Here is a 24,153-nt window from a genome sequence, read left to right as displayed (position 1 = left end):
TGCTGTTTCTGCAATAACCTATTTGTAACCTGATGTAAGGGTTTAGTTTAGTGAAACCAGTGCAATTGCATACAGTGCCTTGTGAAACTCTGTTTTTCCTCCTTTTGTAGCATTACAGCGTCAAATTTAAATTAGGTTTTTAATTTACATTTGGTGTAATGGACCTCACATTGTTACTGTGGAATGAAAAAGGAAAAGAATACCTGAAAAGTTGTTACCTGTGTCCCCTCTAAGCTATGAACTCTGGAAAGGAAAGGGTTAAAACAGCATGCAAATAAGTTTAAGAAGTCAAATGATAGCAGTTCCTGTCAAGTCATCTTTTCCAGTCACCAACTTTGCTTTGAAATTCATAAGAGATCTGGTTCAGCCAGTTGCCCTGGGACATCACAAAATTGGTTGAAACCCTCTAAAGTGTCACAGAATCTATCGCATGATGTCGGTATAAATAGCTGTTCTGAAAGGCCAGAGGCCGTACTCCCAGACAGTTTTAGAATCCACTGGGAAAATGACAGTTTTGTTTATGTACATTAATGTTACGGCTGCAAAGGTTACAGCTGTAAAATTAAAGCTCCTGTTATTACCTTTTCTGCTCTCTGACCCACCACTTCCTCCGTCTGCCCATCTATGCCAATACTTCTGTGGGTGGGTGGAGGTGTTAGCCTATTGCACCTCCTGCCCCCTCGCGTCTTCCGAATATCAACATGGATGGGCAGAGAGGAAGTGGAGCGCCGGAGAGCAGAAAAGGTAGGACCTTTCCTGTTCTCCAGATATCCCCTTTTAAAGAGGTTATCCTTGATAAAATAATTGATAGCTTATACACATGATAGGCCTGCAATAACTGATCAGTTTGATGCAGATAGTGGATTGCTGTATCCGGTGCAACCTCTATTTGGGCAATTTATATTCCAGTTGTTGCCTTATGGCTCCTAAAACACCAACAGGAATGCAACATGATGAGCGCATTTACAGAGAAGTTAAGGGCAGGATTGGGCTTTAAAACATATCCCACACTTCACTATAAAATGTACTATAAGAAAATGGAAAGTATATAGCAGAACTACGAAGCCTTTCTGCCAAGTCTTAAAGGTAAGGAAGAAGGGTATTTTTCAGAGATTTAAACAGTAACTGTCATTATTTTTTTTTATTGCAGAAATCAGTAGTATAAGCGATTTTAAGAAACTCTGTAATAGGTTTTATTAGCCAAAAAAGCCTCCTTCTGTACTCAAGAAGCAATCTCCCAGCCCCCCCCCCCGACTTCTTATCTGTGCATTATCAGGCAAACATGTCTTCATTACAGAGAAGCCAGTGAAGACGGGCTCTGCTCTCTCCATTGTAAGCCTATGAAGGGGGAAGGGGCCGAGGGAGATGAGGGAGCAGGAAGAGGTGACATGAAGGTCAGCTGTTTGTAGACTGTCTGGGCACCTAAAACGCAGGATTCTGGGGTCAGAAAGGTCAGTGCTTATCTATGAACTTATTGAGAGAAGAATTCAGGGTGTTTTGCTTTGCAAGACTGCTCCGTGCTCAGTCACTCCTAACAGCCCCTCCCCTCTCCATAGCCACATAATGGAGACAGAAATCCTGCTTCTTCTGAAGTGAGGGGGGAGGCTGGGAGATTGCTTTTTCAGTCCAGAAGGAAACTCTTTTGGGTTATAAAACCTATTACAGAGTTTCTTAAAATCGCTTGAACTGTTGATATTTAATGTTTTTTTTAAAAAATGGCCCTGAAATGACAGTTACGCTTTAACAACCCCACCGATAACAATGAAGAAGCTCTAAAGATCCACAGTGGAGATGGAAGTATCTCTCTGCGTTACATAATACAGAGTGCGGTTTAAAGGGGTACTCCAGGTAAAGGTAAAAAAATAAATAAACCAGCTGCAGAAGCATATAGCCTTGCTTAACTGTCTGACCCAGATCTCAAACTACCAAAAATCCATTTGCTTTTTGGGTCTTAGTTCTGTATTTGTGTCTGTACTTCCTGGTTGAGCTGTTGTACACAGTACTACAAGTTCCAGAATGCATTGCTTTCCCTCAGCTGTTCATCAGTCCTCCACCCTGCACATTCCCTGCCCAAAGCTGTTGCAGAACATCTAGGCTGTGTTCACACACTGCAGTTTCGTTGTAATACTGAATTATTTCATTGCATACTTTTGTCATTTGCAGTACTGCATCACTTCATTGTGCCCTGTATTCTCTACCTGTACCACTGATATTAGAATAAAGTAGTGATCCTTTTTAATTTAATTTTTGGCCTTTTCTTTACATCTCCTCGCATATATTATGATCAAGCATCTTTTATCTTTGAACTTGAGCCCCACAAAAGGAGTTTATCCAATATTATCTTACATGGGATATACTGTTTATGCCTTGTTTTTTCTCCAGGTGGGATTGGCAGGGTCGGCTCTGATCCTCTTTACCGTTTAGCATCATTTAATTGCAGTAGTGCATCATTTTTGTAAAGACACTGCAGAACTGCAATGAACTCCAACATGTGTGAACACAGCCCTTAATGTTGAATTGGTGAATCATTCAGGGGGGTGGGAGATCCAGCCAAGCTTCCTGTGACATCATAGATGATGCATTGACACGGGAAAAAGAAGCTGGGGGTCAAAATAAGTTTTTTGTAGTCCTTCTATTTTTCACTTCCTGTCAGTAGTGAAGAGCCACTTAAGTGAGGACTATTGGTAATAACATTATATTACAACGTTATATATCTTGGGGTGATAGTTTTGTTTTAGTTATGTACCCCTTTAATGGAAGTTTACCAAATAACGTGACAAAGCAAGGTTCTCTTCTTGGGAAATGGTATATGTGGTGCAAAACATACACTTTCCATTGCCCCAGTAACATCATTCCCACAGTGAATAGATTGGGATGGAGGTCAGGATGCATTTAAATGGCCTCCCCTTCCTGTTTGTGCTCGCTTTGCGGGGTTAGCGGTCGCTGACTGACAGTGAGTTAGTGTAGGGACTCATGTGAACCAGGGGACCTGCACGTGGTACATGAGGCAATATGAATTGATCAAATTTTATACCAACATCCTGGCGTTGGTTTTTAAATGTAGCCGAGAGGCATTACTGTCAGCCATAGGTGTGATGTGCAGCGCTCCTTTCTCTTTTTGTCTGTATTTATATATATATTGGAAAGGCACAGGTAAGTGATACTTGTTACCAAAAATTTCTTTTGATATATCATCAAACATGTCAAAAGTTATTGATCACAGCGGGTCTCGCTACTGGGAGCCGCTGTGATCAGGAGATATAGCTGGGGAGAGGACATGGCTGCAGCGTGATCCACTCGCTAATGCTGACCATGTAGTCCCATAGACTTGGTCGCAATAAGCCTTTTCTGAGACACGGCTGGGGAGTGTATGGCATGGCTACTGCTCTTTCTCTGAGGCGATATCTCCACTCTTCCTGGCTATGTCTAAGATGGCATGTCAAAAAATTATTTTTGATGACAATCCGGGTCCATTTACACAAAGATTATTTTACTGATAATCTGCCAAAGATTTGAAGCCAAAGCCAGGAGTGGATTGGGAAAAAGGAGAAATCTCAGGCTTTCCTTTATGACCTAATCTCTGTTAATAGTCTGTTCCTGGCTTTGGCTTCAAATCTCTGGCAGATAATCTGTCAGATAATTTTTCTGTGTAAATGGACCCTCAGGGCCCTATTTCATGGAGCGATAATCGGACAATCATCGGCTGATTGTTTCTTTAGGTCCTGACCTAAAATAATCGGGTGTCTGACGTGCATCGCTATGTGTAATACCAATGTGTGGCCGAGGCTGATGATTGTAGTATAAAAAGATATTAACACTCCTTAACCATGTTTCCTGGTGTCCTCACGCCCGTCTTGGTATGTTTGAAGTGTTGAGATTTAGGCTGTGATGCAACAAACTAGGAAAAGGCCAAGGGGGCAATACGTGTCCTGTATCAATGATAATATTCGAGATATTTAATCTTTTTGAAAAACTAACACAAGCGCTATGGTAATATTCAACCTATTCCTACTCTCTTCCTGTCGATCTGTGAAGGTCTTACCCAATATTTTTTGGATATTTTCTGCAAACATTACAGTTAGTTTTGATGTCTGACATTAAACTTCCACATGAATTACATATATTGCCATGTTTATTCTGTTATAGGCTCTTCGCCTCAGCAACACAGCCATGGGGAAAACAACTACTGGTCAAATTGTAAATCTCTTGTCGAATGACGTCAATAAGTTTGATCAGGTATAAATATATTGAGATATATATAAATATATAAATTTTATTCTGTTTTTAGCAAGGTTTTTTTGTAATTGTTGCAGGGTATAATGTAATAAAAGCAACGCGAATGACAGAACAAGTGTACAGTACAAGTATAGTGGCACAAACCATATGAACACAATGTAGAAATAAACTCTGTATATTGATTAATATCACTCGGCACTCTAAAGCCGGGTTCACACAGCGTAAGACGCCGGCCGTTCTGTGACACTGCCGTGTCACAGAACGGCCTGTGTCAGTGTAGTTATCTGCAGTACCAGCCAGGTGAATTTCATTTCTTTTGGATGCGGACATGTTCCGGTGTGCCCGCATTCCAAATAGCCATAGACGATAATGTAAAGTGCAGTCGGAGCTGCACTTTACATTGTCTGCTCAGTCAATCTTGTGTGGCTGCTAGTCAATGAATATTATGTCAGTTTTTTGTGCAACTTCAAGGAATCCTGGCCGGAGTGTATACACTCCGTCCGGGATTCCCTTACAATCAATGCAATTTTTTTTTTCATTTAATAATGGCCAGTGTTGCAACGTCCATTAATAAATGAAAAAATAAGTTGTGAACTTCTCCTAAAACTGTTAAGCTTGTTAATAAAGGGTAGAAGACAAGACCTCATGAAGGTCCATTTACACAGAAAGATTATCTGCCAAAGATTTGAAGCCAAAGCCAGAAACAGACCATAAACAGATCAGGTCAGGTCTCCTCTTTTCAAATCCATTCCTGGCCTTGACTTCAAACCTTTGGCAGATAATCTGTCAGATAATCTTTCTGTGTAGATGGACCCTTACTGTGAGGGGTATATAACACTGGATGATGAGTGATAAGACAATCGTGTGTGTGCGCAAACTTTAACCCCTTCATGTCCTGGTTTACTTTCACTTTTGTGTTTTCAACAAGACAAGTTTTTTCCTCCTCGCCTTCAAAAGCCATAACACTTAAATTTTTCTATATGAAGAGCTATATGAGGGCTTACTTTTTGCAGGACTAATTGTACTTTCTCTTGACTTTCTCCATTTTACTCAAAAATGTACAGAAAACCTGAAAAAATTAACCCCTCCCCAGTTTAGCAAACTTTGGAGTATTTTGTTCTCACACTATGCTAATTACAGTAAAAGTGACATTTGTGTTGTGGGGGTCAGTGCAATTACAGGGATACCCATTTTATATAACATTTTCTGTTTTATTTTAGTACTTTTAAACTTTTTTATTGGCTCCAACCCCTATGATTCTTTTTATTTTATTTGTCTATCGCACTGTATTAGATTAGTATTTGATTTAGATGGGGTTTTTAAAAATATCTTTTTATTAATATTTTTCTGCTATATCATGCTACCAAAAACTGGTGTTTTGAGGGTTTTTTTTTCCCATCTATGGATTAATGACATATTTTAGGGGTAGTTCACAAAAATGTTTTTCTTTCAAATTAACTGGTGCAAAAAAAAAAAGCCACAGATTTGTAATTTACTTCTATTAAAAAAAGCAAATCAAGTCTTCCAGTACTTATCAGCTGCATGTGTCATGCAGAAAGTAGTAAAAGGCTGCTGGTGCACATGCGCACCAGCAGCCTTTTCATTGGCTGGAGCGCATCACATGGCTTCCAGCTTGCTCAGCCCTGATTGTCTGAGCTTGCTGGAAGCCATGTGATGCGCTCCAGCCAATGAAAAGGCTGCCGGTGCGCATGCGCACCGGCAGCCTTTTCCATCCCCTGGACCCGGAAGTGAGAGACATCGCTGGACGGCGGTGACTGAGAGGCCGACGGCAGGCGAATCGAGTGTCGATCGTCACCGGAGGGATGGTGAGTATGGTGTCTGTGTTTTTTTTTTTTTGTTTGTTTGTTTGTTTGTTTTTTTGGGGGGGGTTCCCGTGGGAGTTGTCCTTTAAATACTAAAAGACTAGAGATTTTTTTAATAGAAGTAAATTACAAATCTCTGGCACTTTCTGCCAAAAGTTGATTTGAAAGAAAAAAGAAACTGGTGAGCAACCTCTAATAGATTTTTCCAATCTATTATAGGGCTTGCTCACCAATTCTGCATGCAGCGATACCAAATATGTTTATTTTTACTTTGGTTTACATTTTTTTTTATTTCATAAATTGGGAAAAGGGGGTGATTTGAACTTTTTATGGGAGTTTTTTCCCCCCATCTTGTGGCCTTTCATGAGCAATCATTAGATTGCTAATACTGATCAATGCAATTAGCAGAAATAATTCACGAGCAACAAAGTATAGACCTCTGTATTGTGATGTGACCCATTGGCACCCTGCAGTCACATTGCAGGGGTGCCGATCGGACACCAGGCAGGTGTGGTACCTGTGATTAAATGCCACAATCATGTTACATTGTGACATTGAAAGGGTTAAATTACTTTTTATTAAAGAAAAAAAAAAAAAACATTATAAAACTGAAGATATGATCAAGCAAGGATTTTAGAACATCAGGCAGGTAGCAAAAATGTCTGAAGGTTGTTTTTTTTTAAGCAAATTATAACTGCTTTATTAGTTTGCCTATATATTTACAGCACATTTTTGTAATTTCCTCTGCCTGTAAATAAACCTTCACCTTTTCATTTATACATATTTCACTGAGATCTAGTAAATCATTGTTTGCATCCGTGCAGACAATACATGTGACGGGGTCGTAACTCCCGCCAAGGACAGGGGTCACTTTAATAGTGGTCAGTCACTTGCTCCAAATCATTCAGGCAGGTGCGCGCACACTAAGAAAGACTCTGACGCAAAATTCAGCTTCAATCTCAGTCCCTGCAGTGTTAGCTCTTGGGATCATCACACGGCACTGAGGTTTATTATAGAGAAAGTAATAGTTTACACACAGTACAAAGGAAAGTGCGTGTTTAAAGCAGATAGTAAGCATCTCTATCTTGTATCCAACTGTGTTGTCCCTCGCTGTATTCTGAAATGTTCTCCTCGTGATCACAGCAGTTCCTTTGTTATGCCTCACATCTTGTTACTATTGTATCAGCTCTCAGGCATACTTGGCAGGATACAGGCACCATCTTAAATTGCATAAGCATTGCTCGTCCGTTTAAAGGAAAATATAATTTCTCAATATAAAAGTATAAAAACATAGAACTACCCTCACACATGCACTGTTTTATTTAACTATAAAACAATAGCTTTGTGCATAAATTTAGCGCTACAGGTATGTCTGCCAAGAAACAGCAGAAAGCTGGAATCACACTTGCAGTTTTTGTGGTGTCTTTTTTTTTTTGTTTTTTTTTTGTTTGTTTTTTGCTAAACGCACGTTTGGATACTAATCTCAATCTTTCCTTTTTTTCCACTGGAGGAAAATAATTAAAAATGGGTCAGGGTGTCTTAAAAGTAAAAAAATAAATGTTACCAGCCAAATTCCCTAATGTTTCCGTTCTGATTGGATACAGGTCATTGCTTTGCTGACACACCGGAAATGCTTGGCTAACCAAACACCGGCCACAGCAGTGACTTGAGTGGTTTTCTGTGGGTAGTTATATGTTTTGGCATGTCATGGATTATTTTTTATACTAGCAGACACCCTAAAACATCTTAAATATTTTACATCCTGGGGACAAAAACATTAGGGGTTTTACACACAGCTTTTTTTGTAGTAGTTTGAGTGGAAGTTGTTGTTCATTTATTTTTTTGAGTCAAAACCAGGAGTGGATTCAAAAGGAATGGAAAATATAAAGGAAGGACTTGGGCTGCATTTAGACTTAAAAGCTATACGGTCTGTGAGCTGACTGTATATCATGAACTGTATAACAAATCATAATTTGTTATAATGCTGGGAGCTCCGAAACAGTAAAAGGGAACCAATTAGCATATTTGTGCTGGTTATGCTGCCAGGAACGCTGCATAGACCTTGCAGATGGGTCTTCTATCATGTCGGGGGTTCCTGGCTCTGCAGCTTCATGTCCCATTAAAATCCTGTTTAATACCGTGCGTGAACCTGGGGTAGAGTTGGAGGTCCCTTAAAGGCCTCTTTGCCTGTCAATCATGTAGAGTGCGCTGACGGGCAGAGAGCAGAGTAGTCACAGCTCATACTACAAATAATGAGGTCACAGCTGTCCCCCTGCCTTGCACACGGTATTAGGCCAAGTTCACACACTGTATTTTTTAAGATAAGAATGGCCATTGTTGGTGATTAAAACAATGGCCGTACTTGTCCTAAAATAATGAACTCTATGGGAACAATGGTCGTTAAGCCCCTGCATTGAATAACGGCCGTTATTCAGTGCGGCTGAAGAAATAATTGACTTGTCAATTTGTTTCTGGACACTAGAGTGTGAACAACGGCCATTGTTTACACTCTGTTCACCGATGTATGGCTGTTCTGATGGCTGTACATTGCATGGAGTTCAATGGTGATTGGATTGCAGGCACACCCAAATGTGCCTGCAATCCACATAAAATGAAATTTTCCTGCAGCTAATATGGCACTCTAAAATGAAATTTACCTGCAGCTACTATGGCATCGGCCACAGGAACATGTCAAACAACGGCTGTTTGACACAGCAAACAATGACCGTTGTTTAAACTTAGTGTGAACATAGCCTTAAACTGCATTTTACTGGGACATGAAGCCGGGAGTCAGAACCCCTGACATGATAGGAGACCCATCTGTGAGGTCTGTACAGTGTTCCTGGAAGCCTGCTGATTGGTTCCCTTCAAAGCTCTGTGCTACTGTATTGACACAGCTGTGTCAGTTCAGCAGCAAAGAACCTTAGCTGTTATGAAGCTCCCGATATCATAATAAATTATGATACCCAGAGCTCTGTAGGAGATTTTCTGTTTTTTTTTTGTTGTTTTTTTTTTTTTAATCCACTCCTGCTATATGGTTGCAAAATACTAAGTAAAAATACTGTGTGTGAGCATAGCCTTATACTTTTGCTTCCTACTGGATCTACTTCTGGCTTTGGCAAAAATGGGAAAACTAACTACCACAAAAAGCTGTGTGTGAAATTGGCTTTGGCTCGAAAACTGCATTAAAAATACTGTAATATATGTATAATGTCTTTTAAATGAATATGAAGTATGGCTGCGGCAAGGTTATTTTATACATGGCTTTTATTCCAACAGGTAACTATTTTTTTGCACTTTTTATGGGCTGGACCATTGCAGGCCATTGCAGTAACTGTGCTTCTTTGGAAAGAGATTGGTGTCTCGTGCCTGGCGGGAATGGCAGTGCTCATTATCCTTATGCCCTTGCAAACCGTTCTTGGAAAATTCTTCACATCATTCAGGTGAACTTTTATTCTCCATAGTCCTTACAAGATGGAAGCACTTGTGTTTGCTTCACAGTTTGTGTATGAAACAGAAGCCTTTATTTTCTGTAATGAACATAATGAAGCTATAATGTCAAAATGATCTGTCAATATGTGATATACTTTGTGAAGTCTGTGCTCTTCGACTACATTGTTTTCCGAAAACAATTCCACAGAACAACTGAACATCTTTGGTAATCTGCAATAATAATTGTGATGCCAGTGACAATTTGCCTGAATTGTAGTGTTAAAGGGCAACTTCAGCTAAATGTTTTTCTTTCAAATCAAATGGTGTCAGAAACTGCCAGAGATTTGTATTTCATTTCCAGTACTTATCAGCTGCTGTATATCAGAGACATAGATCTGTAGAACATACAGCAGCTGATAAGTACTGGATTTTTTTTAAATAGAAGTAATTTACAAATCTCTGGCAATTTCTCACACCAGTTTATATGAAAGGTTTTTTTTTTGCTGGAGTTGCCCTTTAAGTTCTCTTTAACATCAGAAGTAGTGATAAAGTGGTTTAATTGGGGCTGTTTTTACAGATATTTAGGAAACCAAGAGAGGATTTATTATAAGATGTGTACACTTGAGCATAGAGATGGGACAGAAAATCCTCTCAACTGGGGAAGTCTAAGGCTGAAAACATACACTGCAGGTCCACTGAAGTTTGTGTGCTAAAACCAGAAGTGGATCCATTAGAAAAGAGAACTAAAAGTCTTCCTTTTATATTTTCCATCCCATTTGAATTCCTACAGTACATTGTAAAATATACCGTCAGAAAGTCATGTGATGCAAACAAAGTCTGTACTTACTGGTCCTAGCTGTATATCTGGTACCATCTAATACTGACTCATATTGTCTTTTAGGGGTAAGACAGCAGCATTCACTGACACCAGGATTCGAACCATGAATGAAGTAATATCTGGGATGAGAATTATTAAGATGTATGCATGGGAAGAGTCATTTACAAAGCTTGTAAATGACATAAGGAAGTAAGTCTTATTTTTCCCCGTTTTATGTGGTTTGTGGTATTTACAATATGTATGCGCACATACAGTTAACATTGCAATAAGGTATAAGGTAGATAAACAAAAAGAAAACTTTTAGTAGGATGTATAGTAATTTTCCTCACCTTGAAGCTGTTGTCTTATGAATAAACAACAATTTACAGTTTTAACACACAAGCCAACATTTGCAATGGAATAACTTAAAAAATGCATGTGTTTAGGTATTGCTGTTACATAAAACACTTGTTGTGATACCCTTTGCGTTTTTTTATTTTCTCTCACACCATGCACCTAATGTGGTCGCATGTGCTTAATTCCATAGCTTGAATCCTCTTGTACAGGGACGGTGGAGTTATTCTTGCTGTTCTATATTACTTTTCAAACACAATAATAACTACTACTATTAAGATAACTTAAACCTCTTGTTATATGATGAATATAGGCAGGAAAGTTCAGGAATCTGATCTATCAAATTGTTGGTACACTTTAGGTGTGACTGAAAGGAACCCCTATGTACATGTCATCCCCCTATGGAAAGGAACCCCTATATAGATGTTATATACACACACATACACACTTACTCACTCACATGTAATTTACTTCTCTGCTTTTACCATTGTAGGAAAGAAATAGCTAAAGTCCTTCAAAGTTCTTATCTGCGTGGAATCAACTTGGCATCATTCTTTGTTGCAAGCAAAATCATTGTGTTTGTGACTTTCACCACGTATGTTCTACTTGGCCATGTTATCTCTGCCAGTCGAGTGTTTGTTGCAGTGTCCCTTTATAGTGCAGTGAGACTCACTGTCACTCTCTTCTTCCCCTCAGCTATTGAGAGGGTATCTGAGGCCAAGGTCAGCATAAGGAGGATAAAGGTATGTCTAGTTTAAAACCACTAGTTTACTTTATTGTGCATGTCTTACAAACTTTTCTACTCTAAATTGGAGGAGTCTTAAGGCCCTATTACACCAAAAGATGTCTGACAGATTATCTTACAGATTTTTTTAACCAAAGCCAGGAATGGATTTGAAGAGGAGAAATCTCAGTCTTATCTTTGACATGTTCTCTGTTTATAGTCCATTCCTGGCTTTGGCTGAAAAAATCTGTCAGATAATCTGTCAGACATCTTTTGGTGTAATAGGGCCCTTAGAAGTTTTCAAAAAAAAAAAAAAAAAAAAAGGAAAAATTGAATAAAATAACAAACTTTAAACCTTTACTACTCTTTCCTGTTGAAACCATCCATGATCTAATGTAGAAGCTCTGGTGGGCTCCCTGATCTATACTTGCAGCTGGCACACACTGAACCCCATGTTGGAAACATCTGCTCCATATAGTGTACAAGATGGATTTCTGTTATAGAAAATAGAACCTTTTTTTTATTTCCACCCCTATTGTGCGGCAAATAAGAAATCAGCAATGATTTCCGATTTTAAGAAATGTTAAAACTTAGTGAAATTCAAGGATATACCTTATATTAGGCTTGGGCTAATTTTACACAGTGTAATCACTTAAACGTTAACTTAACCTTTAACCCCTTAAGGTAAAACTTAAAGTTAACCTTTAACCCCTTAAGGTCAAAGCCAATTTTCGTTTTTGCACTTTTGCTTTTTCCACTTTGTTTAAAAGGCCATAGCGCTTGCATTTTTTCACCTAGAGACCCACATGAGCCCTTATTTTTTGCGACACCAATTGTCTTTTGCAATGACAGACTTTTTTTTCCCATAAAATATGCTGCAAAACCGGAAAAAATCAGTCAAATTGATAAAAAAAGAATTTATTTTCATTTCAGGGAGTTTCGTGTTTATGCCGTTCACCCTGGGGTAAAACTGACTTGTTATAAATGTTCCTCAAGTTGTTACGATTACAACAATATGTAATGTGTATAACTTTTATTTTATTTGATGGCTTTTAAAAAATTTAAACCATTGTTAACAAATATATGTTCCTTTAAAATCGCTTCATTCCCAGGCTTATAGCGCTTTTATCCTTTGGTCTATAGGGCTGTGTGAGGTGTCATTTTTTTGCGCCACGATGTGTTCTTTGTATAGATACATTGATTGCGCATATGCGACTTTTTGATTGCTTTTTATTATTTTTTTTCTGGATTTGATGCGACCAAAAATGTGCAATTTTGCACTTTAATTTTTTTTTGCGCTTACACCGTTTACCGTGCGGGATCAGGAATGTGATAATTTAATAGTTCGGGCGATTACACACGCGGCGATACCAAATATGTTTATTTATTTGTTTATTTATATTTATAAAATGGGAAATGGGGCGTGATTTGGACTTTTAATAGGGGAGGGGATTTTTTTATTAATAAAAAAACATTTGTACTTTTTTTTTTTCTTTACATTAACAAGAAGTCCCCCTGGGGGACTTGTATATACACAGCACTGCTCTCTCATAGAGATCAATGCTGTGTATGTACACAGCAAAGATTCATTAGATCTGTGATACATTGCTTTGGCCTGCTGCAGGCCAGTGCAATTGGCCAATGTATTGCCGAGCCTGGATCAGCGTCATTGCGACGACGAGGCCCGGCCAGAAGAACGGGGTCCCAGCGGGACCACTCTCTGAACTCCCCTTGCATCACCATGACGTATCAGATACGTCATGGGACGCTAAGGGGTTAATAATATAAATTAAAAACTTCAGAACACACCTATTGTGTACACCACCTCCACCATAGAAAAAACTCGGACAAGAAGTTAAAATGCCTCAATATGTACAAATGCTTCAACCAGACAACCTTTCACAGGTTCTGACACTTTCAATTCCTTAAAGGGGTATTCCCCCCCAAAATTATTTTTGCATTAATACGTTGCCCACCCGTAGCTTTCCATCTTTCCAATATAAAGTTATTACGGATTCTGCACAGTTTTGCTGTTATCTAGGTGCCCCCACCCCCACCGATTGCATAGAATCATCAGCTCTCAGTCCACTCCGACACCGCTCCCTGCTCCTGGCCCCGACCCTCCGAGACGGCATCACGTGTCCTGCATCTCTTCAATGGGCCGGGTTATCGCGTCTAACCCAGCCAAATCGAAGTGATGGAGGACACTGATAGCGGTGGCTGCTGTTAGAGAGGGAGACAGTGATCAGTGCAGCCGAAACTGTCTCCCTTTCCAACAGCAGCCACCCCGTCACCCGAACCGTGTGCCCCCAGCCCCAGAGCTCATCCCCTGACTATGCCCCCTCACTCGTGTCGGCGCTTACCGGCAACCTTCCCCCCCGCCCCTCACTGGACTCATTTGTGGAACTTCGGCGGCGCTTACCGGCAACCGCCCTCCGGGCCCCCACACACCCGCTGGTGTTATTAGCGGCATTGGCGCACTCCCCCGTTATGGTTGTGCACAGACCCGGTCACCTGGACTCAGGGGTGCCGCGAGTGACCGGGTCTGTGCACAATCATACGACTGATGCTGGGAGCGGGAGACTGTTTTCACAAGCGCCGCACTGTACTGAAGCAGCCACGTGATCACTGTCAGTACAGCGCGGCGTTTATGAATACAGTCGTCTCCCGCTCCCAGCATTTAATTACAGATGCTGTCCGGCCGCGGGGAACTCTGTTACTGGCATCCCACTTACTAACCCGGCATCCCCCCCCCCGGCAATCTCAGCCCCCCCCTTGTTAACTGACCCACGGCGGCGGGAACCCCCCACACCCGGAAATCGCCCGGCCCGCGGGAAGCGCCCCCAGCAGTCCCCCCGGTAACTCACTAGCAGCGGCGGCATTCCCCCGCACCCAGCAAGCGCCCATAGCAATAACCCCCCCCGCACCCGGAAATCACCCGGCCCCCAGCAATCCCCTCGCCCCCCGTAACTCACATCACTCCCCCCCCAGATACAACCCCCCCCCCCCATTTCACTCAACTCTGCTGCATCACACAATCAACTCCACTATATCACACAATCAACTCCACTATATCACACAATCAACTCTGCTGCATCACACAAACAACTCTGCTGCATCACACAAACAACTCCACTATATCACACAATCAACTCTGCTGCATCACACAATCAACTCCGCTATATCACACAATCAACTCTGCTATATCACACAATCAACTTCACTATATCACACAATCAACTTCACTATATCACACAATCAACTCCACTATATCACACAATCAACTCCACTATATCACACAATCAACTCCACTATATCACACAATCAACTCCACTATATCACACAATCAACTCCACTATATCACACAATCAACTAAATCAACTCTACTGTTTTGCTCACTCAACTTTGCTGTATCACTTATTCAACTCTGTTATACAACTCACTCAGCTCTGCTACAGCATGTACCAATCAGACATTAGCATTGCATGATGGGAGATGTAGTTTTCTGGCCGGCGCCAGGTTGGATATGGTTGGGCTTTTTAAAAAACTTGTAACTATGGAACGGAAGCAGCTAGAAAGACGGGAGACGGCTCAAAATACTCAGGGGGACTTGGTGAGTAAGACTCGCTAGGTTTGGGAGCATTTTATTTTTTTAGCTCTTGGGGGAAATACCCCTTTAACCATCAGCGTCATCAAATACCTGTATCTGCTACACGTCTGTCACCAAGCAAGAGTCCAAATGGTACCTTAAAGGACAAGTGCCATGAAAAACTTTTTCCCAGTAATTAAAGCACATTACAAAGTTATATAACTCTGTAATATACTTCAATCACCTATCTGCCTCCCTTCCCTGTCTTTTCCCCCCTCCACCCCCCACCAGGAAGTGTCCTGACTCACACAGACCTAATGACTGTCGTCACCGTCACCAAGCTCTTCTCTCAGCTCCTTCTCCTGTTAGGCAGCTCCCCCCTCCCCTCTCTCCTGCTGCTGTGGACTCAGTGAAGGAGTCATGTCACTAGAGAAGATAAGCTGAGCAAGCAGAGTCACCTGACAAGGAGGGGGAGGGGGAGGCTGCTGTAACTGATGACTCATCCTCACAAGAAGGAGCTGCCTGGTGACGGTGACGACAGTAATCAGGTCTGTGTGAGTCAGGACACTTCCTGGTGGGGGGTGGAGGGGGGAAAAGACAGAGAAGGGAGGCAGATAGGTGATTGAAGCATATTACAGAGTTATATAACTTTGTAATGTGCTTCAATTACTGGGAAAAAGTTTTCCATGGCACTTGTCCTTTAAGAACAGACTAAGTCTTGTTTAGGGCAGTGGACCCTAATATTCCCTAATGGGTGCACCAAACTGCCCATACTTGCTCAGGGAGTAGTGGGGTGATCGTCCTAATAAGGACTGACCCTGCCCCGTGCTACCCCTATCGCCACTTACCCTGCAATTTCCCTTACTAATCTCCCGCCACCAGTGTTTTGTTTAGGTACTCATTAGGGGATCAAGCAATAGGAGAGGGTGAGTAAAATACAGACAAAGAAAAATTGTGGCAACTTAGCAACACGTCCCAATGGCCTCCGTTAACTGGTGGCAGTCAGGATGTGGCTCCTAATGATAGCTGCCTAATACTAGTGCTGAGTACCTGTGTATAAGGGTCCTTTTACACGCACAGATAAATTGCTTAATCGATCACTTAGCGAACAACAAGTGATAATTTTTTCTTTTAATTGTGTATATTCTGTGAAAATTCATAGTTGCCTATATACTATGAATGGTTAAAGTTTACACTGAGAGGGTGGATTCACACTACGGAATCCGCTCGAATAAATTCCTGTACCCACTGACAGCGGCGCGCATCTCTGCCCGTCCCATAGACTCAATTTTATGGGTGGGTGAATTCCGCCTGGCCATAGAATGGTGTCTCTGGAGCCGGCGGAAAGGTACGGATTCCGTAGTGTGAACCCACCCAGAGACTGGAGAACGATTAACAATAATTTTGAGGTCAGCTCAAAAGATGTGTTCAGTGACATATGAACGATTTTTCGTTTGTAGTTTGATTGTTGCTGTGTTTACCCCACAAGATTATTGCTTGAATTCGAATGAATAAACAATTTTTTGCGCAATAATGGGCAAAAATGCGCTTAAGTCAATCAGTGCTTCTCTAAAGGACCCCTTAGATTTGCTTCTAAATCCAGTAATCCATGAGTACTGACTGGGAGAGCAGTAGAGAAAAAACTGGACAGGTACCACATGTTCTTTCTAATTTCCACAGTACACTGTTAGGTCGATTTGGTGCAGATTATAATAGTCTTTACTCATTCTTATGGGTGTTCTTTTTTTTTTTTTTTTTTTTTTGTTTGGTTTCATATATTTTGATCCGTTTTAAGAAGGTCATAGCCTCCATTTGTGGATGTATTCCACTGGTTAAATGTTTAGTTTATTACACAGGAAGTGTCTGCTGAGAAGTGAGTGGGAGAAGCTATGCGGCGTCCCGAAGCACGGAGCGCCGCCATGACACTTATATACCCTTATATACCAGAGCTTCTCAGCATAACCTGCATGTCGTTCAGGCTTATGTGCCGCACACAGTCTTCTTATAGTACGATGAACATTTTTATCATGATAGATCTTACAGGCTCAGAAGAACTGCAGTTTAGGTCTCTAGAATAGCAGGGTGATAGCACATGCAGCTATATTGGTTGGTAAAACCTGCGTTAAGTAGTTGTTGTACAGAACTCTACAATAAACTCTTTCATTAGTTCACAAAGTGTTCACTAAGCAAACATTACTTTGTCTTATATGGGATTTGTGTATTTAAGTGGTTCTATAAATTTCCTCAGGTGTTGTATGTTGGGCTAGTTCACTAGTGTATTTGCACTGGATTGAAATGAACTGTAACCTCTGGAGCATTAACAGTAGGTTTCCTGTTTTACTGTAACTTAAAGTATACCTCTAAAAATTCTCAAAGATTTTTATTTTTTTTTAACCTATCTAAATTTGCTAGATTAACCTTTTAGAATGACAACATAGTGGTGTGATTTTAGAGCTTTCCCTGCTGTAATTGAGCCCCTAAGATCCCCTCCATGGTACTCAGCTATTTCTACTGAGCTGTGGGTCAGTAGTATATTCATAGGGCTTCTATTACATTACCTCTGACCGTGACCGTGTCATGTACCAGGGTAATCTACCAGGAAAGGAGATACAGCGGGGCCCCCACAATCCCTTCACAGGTAACCTGCACTGCCTTATTCTAGGCCTTCCATGGGAGGGCTGTGGCCTAAAATAAGGACCCTTAACCCCTCATGCCACTGCACAGTAAATGAATGTCGCTGCAGCGACGTTAATTAACGTTCCCTAAATGACACAGGCACAGAAGCTGTGCCTGTGTCATCTGCAGCTGGTCACGGCTGTCAGTGCTAACCGGGCACCCGCCGCAACTGTCAGCACCCAAGCCTCAGGCTTCTGGTGTCCTGGCTACGGAGGTTGGTGGGGAATGGAGGGAGGTTAGGCCGGCTTGAGCGCGTGGCCGCAAGCTTTGGCCCCTCCCATCTCTCACTTGCTGCTGTTGCAAGTTTCTAACATCAGCAGGGGGCAGAGGGGAGGTGGCATAGATGGGGACTTCAGCTTATGGCATCATTATGACCCCATAAGCTGAAGTAAAAAAACAACCTGGGCATTGATGAATTAATGACCCATGGTCGTAAAAGGGTTAATGACCACCGTAAAAAAAAAAAGCATATTGGTCATTAAGAAGTTAAATGTGTTCAAAGCAGTTGTACACAGCAGTCATGAGGCAGAGACTCACTGCAGAATTATATAAAAGAACACGCCTACTTCCCTTCATTTTAATCTGATCCTTGTATCTAAATTCCTGTGTGGATTATCTGTATTACATTTCAATTACAAGTGCCTTTCTTAACAAGGCCCAGCCAAAAAGCAATTTTTCTGTTCTACTCTATAGTAAGGTTCTGTTTCTCTGTTCAAAATCTACACATACGCATATTTGTTGTGAGCATATCTCTGGGTAATTCTTCATATTCTGTGTAAATTCCATAATAATAATAATAATAATATCATTTATTTGTATAGTGACAACAGATGCTGCATATTTATGCTGAGTTCTTGTCATAACCAAGGTCAAAAGGATTTAGGATTTGAAGTGAATTATATAAATTGTTGTGGATGTATGTTGTGACGTGTCTCTATGTTGTCATTAGATACATAAAGATGGATAGTCATTTTAGGGAGGAGTTGCATTTGTTGAGGTGTCTGAACTGAGACTCCCACAGTCCTGAAATAGTGAGATCATAGCACCCTGCAGATCACTGTCCTGTCTCCCTTAGGGGGCCTTTACACAGAGAGATATATCTGACAGATTTTTGAAGCCAAAGCCAGGAATGGATTTGAAAAGAGGAGAAAGCTCAGTCTTTGACCTGTTCTCTGTTTATAGTCTGTTCCTGGCTTTTGCTTCAAAAATCTGTCAGACTATAAACAGAGAACAGGTCATAAAGGAAAGACTGAGATTTCTCCTCTTTTCAAATCCATTCCTGGCTTTGGCTTTGGCTTTAGGCTCCCTTAGTATTGACACAAAGCTTATTTGTTGCACATAGAGTCCCTGTGGTTCTACCGTGGAATCATAAGATTTCTGTGCGTTTCCTTTGAAATCTCCACAATGATGACTACTTTTTGGAGAAAGCTTCAGTGCAGTGCCATACATAGGCGAGGTTTCTGCTTATGTGAACATACCCCAACTATTTATAAGCAGTAACTATATAACTAAAACAGATAAGGTATAGTGAAAGTAAAATATCCCCAAATTGTAAAAAAAAATCTTAACTATTTAATTCATTCCATTTCAGAACTTCTTATTGCTTGATGAGATTTCTAAACCCGCAGTAGAACAGCCAGAAGAAAATGAGGGGGATCTTTTGGTGCGAATTCAAGATCTGACTTGTTATTGGGATACGGTAAGAAACGAGAAAAATAAAATTATTCCATAGGCGGGACAGTTTCCAGTACCCACTTTCCAGTATTGACACCAAAGCCACAGGCACTAAGACCTGGGGTCCAAGACACACCCTTAATTCTTAACCTTATCCCTTTATTATTATAAAGGACCGTGTCAAACTTAAAAACATGACGGCTGTGTAATTAGAAATGTAGTAAATTGATGGAGACCTACTCTGTAAGATCTTCCAATATAACATAAGGCTGAGTCTGCAGATTCCTGCCCAAGTTCAAACTAACAGTCGCTATATAAAACTAAGGGTCCTATTCCAAGGGGCGAGCAGGCCCCGATCAACGATGTAAACATTGTTTACTGGGCCTATTCCATGGCCTGACAATCGTTAGCGAGGGCTGCAGCGATGTCCTTGCAGCCCTTGTTTCATACATTGCCTGTCCAGGCACAGGTCTTCTCCTTCTCCCGGTCCCGCGCGGCGGCATCAGCTTCGGAGCGGGGCTGTCTTAACTGACAGACCACTCAGCCAATTACTGGCCACGGCGATCCTGGCCAGTGATTGGCTGAGCGGTCTGTCAGCTCAGACAGGCCGCTCCAAAGCTGATGCTGCTGCGCGGGATCGGGAGAAGGAGAAGACCTGCGCCTGGACAGGTAATGTATGATGTTTGTGAAATCGTCGATCATGGCAACCAATTTTAGGTTTGAACCTAAATGAACGATCAGCCGATGACACGATCATCGGCTGATCGTTCTCTCTATTCCACGGAGCAATAGTCGCCCGAGTCGCCCCTTAGTATCAGTGCCTCTGTCTTTGACCCCTTGCCTTAGTGCCTCCAGGTTTGATGGCAATGGTATATCTGGCCAGTTTAAGGTTATGTTTCCACTTCGGGAACCTAGCGGGGAAAGGCAGCCATCTCGTAATATTGATGACCGCAAACAATGATCATTATTTGTGGCTATCAATATTATGAGACCTTTTAGTAGCCATAATAAGCATTTATTTAAATAATTGGGACATTTACGCATGTGACGATATTTATTTTTTGTCATTTAGATTTTTTTTTTAAAGATTGTTACAGGTTGTTGTGAATTTTTTGTGTTGCAGTCAGGGGCAGATTAACTTTACCATAGGCCCTGGGCTGTTGACCATACTTGGGGCCCCCCCACCCCACTGTAACTATGGCAACACTAGCGTAGTGTCCATAGTACAGGATAGATAATGTCATGATCTGATTTGTGCAAAATTGCGGTAAAAAAATCTGAGATTTTTTTTTTTGCAAATCATGGTAGAACTGTAGCCAGGAGACAATACAATACAGAAAGTATAAGTCTTTTTGGGCGGCCATGGGCCCCCCAGCAGCTCGGGGCCCCGGGCTACCGCCTGAAAAGGACCTTTTTATAATCCGCTACTGGTTGCAGTGTACTGTCATTCTGATGATGGCGGGCTGTAATAGTACAGCACATCTAAGGTTATGGCTCTGTAGGTCATTAAAATGCCAGTGGCTGCCATAACAACTTAGTACCAATACCTCTCAAATAACCACCTACAGCAGATGCTGTCATTATTCACAACAGCTGTCTCTCAACCTCCTTACCTGTTTATTTTCTAATTGTAGATTTTGTATATTTATTGTTCATGGTCATGGGGCAGCCATATTGCCTCTGTGAACAGCAGTTTAGAGATTTTCTTTACAGCAGCCACGTCTTTAGATGACTCATTACTGCTGTAGGAGAGGTTTCAGGGCAGGCCCCTTGACTTGTGTAGAGAGTACCATGCAGGGAACATGGTATTTGAGCTGTAACTATATGTAGCCGTTTGAGATGACTGTTAAGAAATGATGCTCGCAATCAAAAGTTTGCTATGGGACCCAGCCATTTGTAGTTACGCCCCTGGCTTATATATTACAGCAGCACAACATGAAACACAGTCTGGCTGATGTCAAAGCCTTTTAAACACTTGTAGCCCTTTGCCATGGCCCTTAGGGGCTTATTCCACGGGAGTGATCATCGCTCGGTGGAATAGAGAAAACGATCAGCCGATCGTGCATCGGCTGATCTATTATTTAGGGCCAGACCTACCCTACGGGGAATAGTGGTGCATTGCGGGCGACCAACTATTTGAGAAGCGCAGCATACATTACCTGGCAGGTCTTCTCCTGCGCTCCGTCTTTCTCCCCAGGTTCCGCGGCACAGCATCAGCAGCTCCGGAATGGCCTGACTGAGCAGTCAGACCGCTCAGCCAATCACAGGCCAGGACCGCCATGTCCAGTGATTGGCTGAGCAGTCTGACAGCTCAGACAGGCCGCACCGGAGTTGATGCTGCGCCGTGGGACCCGGGGAGGAAAATGTAGCGATGGAAAAGTCCGACCATGTAATGTATGGTGCAAGTGCTGCAAGGACATCTGTAACTATGTCCCTGCAGCCCTCGCTCAACGATCATCGGGCCGTGGAATAGGCCCAGTAAACGAGCGCTGATCTAGCAGATCGGCGCTCGTTTACCTCGTTGATCGGGCCCTCCTCGGCCCGTGAAGTAGGACCCTTAGTCATGGCTGTGACAGCTCTGAAATGCTTTGGCATCAGCTAGACTGTGTTTCATGTTGTGCTGCTGTGATATATAAAGAAGCCATCAGTTACTTTATCTCAGGCATTGAAATCCTTCCTCCTTCTTATACATTTCCTTTATTCTCCCTCTGTACAAGAGCAATCCACCTACATAAAACCAGTGCTTCCATTTCTTCTATAGAACACCAAATAGATACATAAGCAATACATTTCATATTCCCATTAATGTAACATACGCCCCCCATCTTCTGTTTTCATTCCCTTTATCAGGCAGCATAACATTGAGTATTTTTAATATTTTATGGAACAATTATAGGGGAATGTAGTATTTTATATCAGCTGTGTCTATAATTGCTATATAGGTGATACATAGATGGGTCAGGGCGCCCAGAGCAAAAGCATCTGGAACCCAACAACAGCTCCCCCCGCTCCCAACCCATAGTGGGAACATGGCCTAAAGCAGTCCTGCTAGTTACTTGCTGGTTTAGAAATCTGCTTCTTATGTAATTATATTGTGAGTCAAGGTCTATTGTAAAACAAAGACCTTAATCTTTTTAGTAGAGGTTATTGCATTACAGAGTCCTGAGCGGGTTGATCATTATGAGCTGTTTTCTTCACACAACTTATTAGAGTTAATTGATCATAGTCCAGTCGACATTACAGTATAATATAATGTACAAAATTTAAAATGTATTAGAGTATGTGTAAAGGCAGCATTTTTATGAACCATGCGTGCTTACCTGTCTGCATTTGGAAATGTTCCCAAGGGGGGCTATAGCGGATTGACACTGTCCCATGATAATTATCATTCGAGGTTGCATGGAGGGCAGAAATACACTATGAGGAAATAGGGCCTGTAATAAAAACTACAGTGACAGACTCTCGAAAGACTTTGGGCCTCTCTGGCTGTCACTCATCCCTGCCGAACACGCTGATAGGGAGAGCGGTGATTAGACATGGTCGTGGGGCCGCCCAGATGACTACCTGCAATCCCTCTCCCTGCTGTGCGCCAGGGGATTAAACTTTGTTCTGGTACAAAGCTGCCGGCGTGGCCGATACGTGCCACGAGCTGCACAGGAGCTTTATACTGTGCTCCAGAGAACCACATCAACCCAATTGGGCTGATTGTTTCCCTATAAGATTTGCTATATCACTGCTTATATTTTGCACTGTTATGTGAAAAACTGTTGTGAACCTATAGGAGACGTGTTTGGTGGAACAAAAGGTTGTGTGTTTATACATCATGTTCTGTCATAAAAGGGTGTGCCTCAATCTGGATACCCCTCTATTACTCAGCAGGAAGAAATCCTAAAAACTGCATTTCTCCCGCCGCAATTTTGTGCATTACATAGACGACCCATTAAGTAATGGGGACTCCCCTGCCACCTTAACCATCAGCGTGTCAGGGTGTTTGATTTTCAGTGCAAAATATAAACTTTATAATTAGTAATTCCTAACATAGTCATAATGACTGCACTCTTAAGGTGCTAACATATCAGTGTGAATACATACATATTTGCAATTAAAGGTTGTGAACAGACGGTAGAAACTACTTTTTTAAATGATTTTTTCTTTTAAAAGTACCTAAATCTTTGTGCATGCAGCAGGATACCTGTTCAAAACTCCCATGGCTCTGCACTTTGTCCTAAAGCAAGTGTAGTATGGACCTTACAAAACTTGCTTTGGAACGAAGTGCAGAGCCATGGGAGTTTTGAACAGAGATCCCGCTGCATGAAGTGGTAGGTACCTTTTTAAGTGAATCTTGTGGCAGAAAGAGTTGTATCTTTTTCTTATGGCTTTCCTCTTGAGATCTCACAGACCTTAGTCTATGTTCTTGTTTTTGTTTAATTGCTGCCATCTACTGGTATATATTTTTTTTTCTTGCCTTACATGAAGATTAGCTTTCACTGAGGCAACGCTAATATAGTGATATACAGTAAGCCATATTACCCTTCTCTTATATAAAACCCTCTTGAATTTGTTTCTTTTACATGTGGATTCCTAAAGTATTTTTTTCCTAATCATCAACATGTTAAACCTTGGCAATAAGTGGATCTGTTTTTCTTAGTGATGTGGAAATATATTAGAAAAAAAGCAGAATAGATGGATTACTTTAAAGTGATAAGTCCCTAGTTAATGTCAGAGGATTTCTATTCTGAAATGAAAATCAAGCAACTTTTCAAAAAATTTCATTTTTTTTTTAAATTGAAAAATCCTTTAATTTTGTGTCTTTAGCACCTTTAGCTAC

At 41.4% G+C, this 24,153-nt stretch overlaps 1 protein-coding gene across 1 annotated transcript in view; it reads left to right on the top strand.

Moving 5' to 3' along the window:
* The window catches only part of ABCC4 (ATP binding cassette subfamily C member 4 (PEL blood group)), a 226,765-nt gene that overhangs the window by 40,953 nt on the left and 161,659 nt on the right, over positions 1 to 24,153 (top strand). The window contains exons 5-9 of the mRNA XM_069970675.1: positions 4,147 to 4,236; positions 9,339 to 9,502; positions 10,393 to 10,518; positions 11,156 to 11,405; positions 19,243 to 19,350. Coding sequence (XP_069826776.1) covers positions 4,147 to 4,236; positions 9,339 to 9,502; positions 10,393 to 10,518; positions 11,156 to 11,405; positions 19,243 to 19,350 — 738 coding nt within the window. The remainder of the gene's footprint in view (positions 1 to 4,146; positions 4,237 to 9,338; positions 9,503 to 10,392; positions 10,519 to 11,155; positions 11,406 to 19,242; positions 19,351 to 24,153) is intronic.

Source organism: Dendropsophus ebraccatus, chromosome 5 (assembly GCF_027789765.1).
Source record: "Dendropsophus ebraccatus isolate aDenEbr1 chromosome 5, aDenEbr1.pat, whole genome shotgun sequence".
Taxonomy (NCBI): domain Eukaryota; kingdom Metazoa; phylum Chordata; class Amphibia; order Anura; family Hylidae; genus Dendropsophus; species Dendropsophus ebraccatus.
The sequence above is the reverse complement of the archived record's forward strand: the minus strand, read 5'-3'. Positions and strand labels throughout refer to the sequence as shown.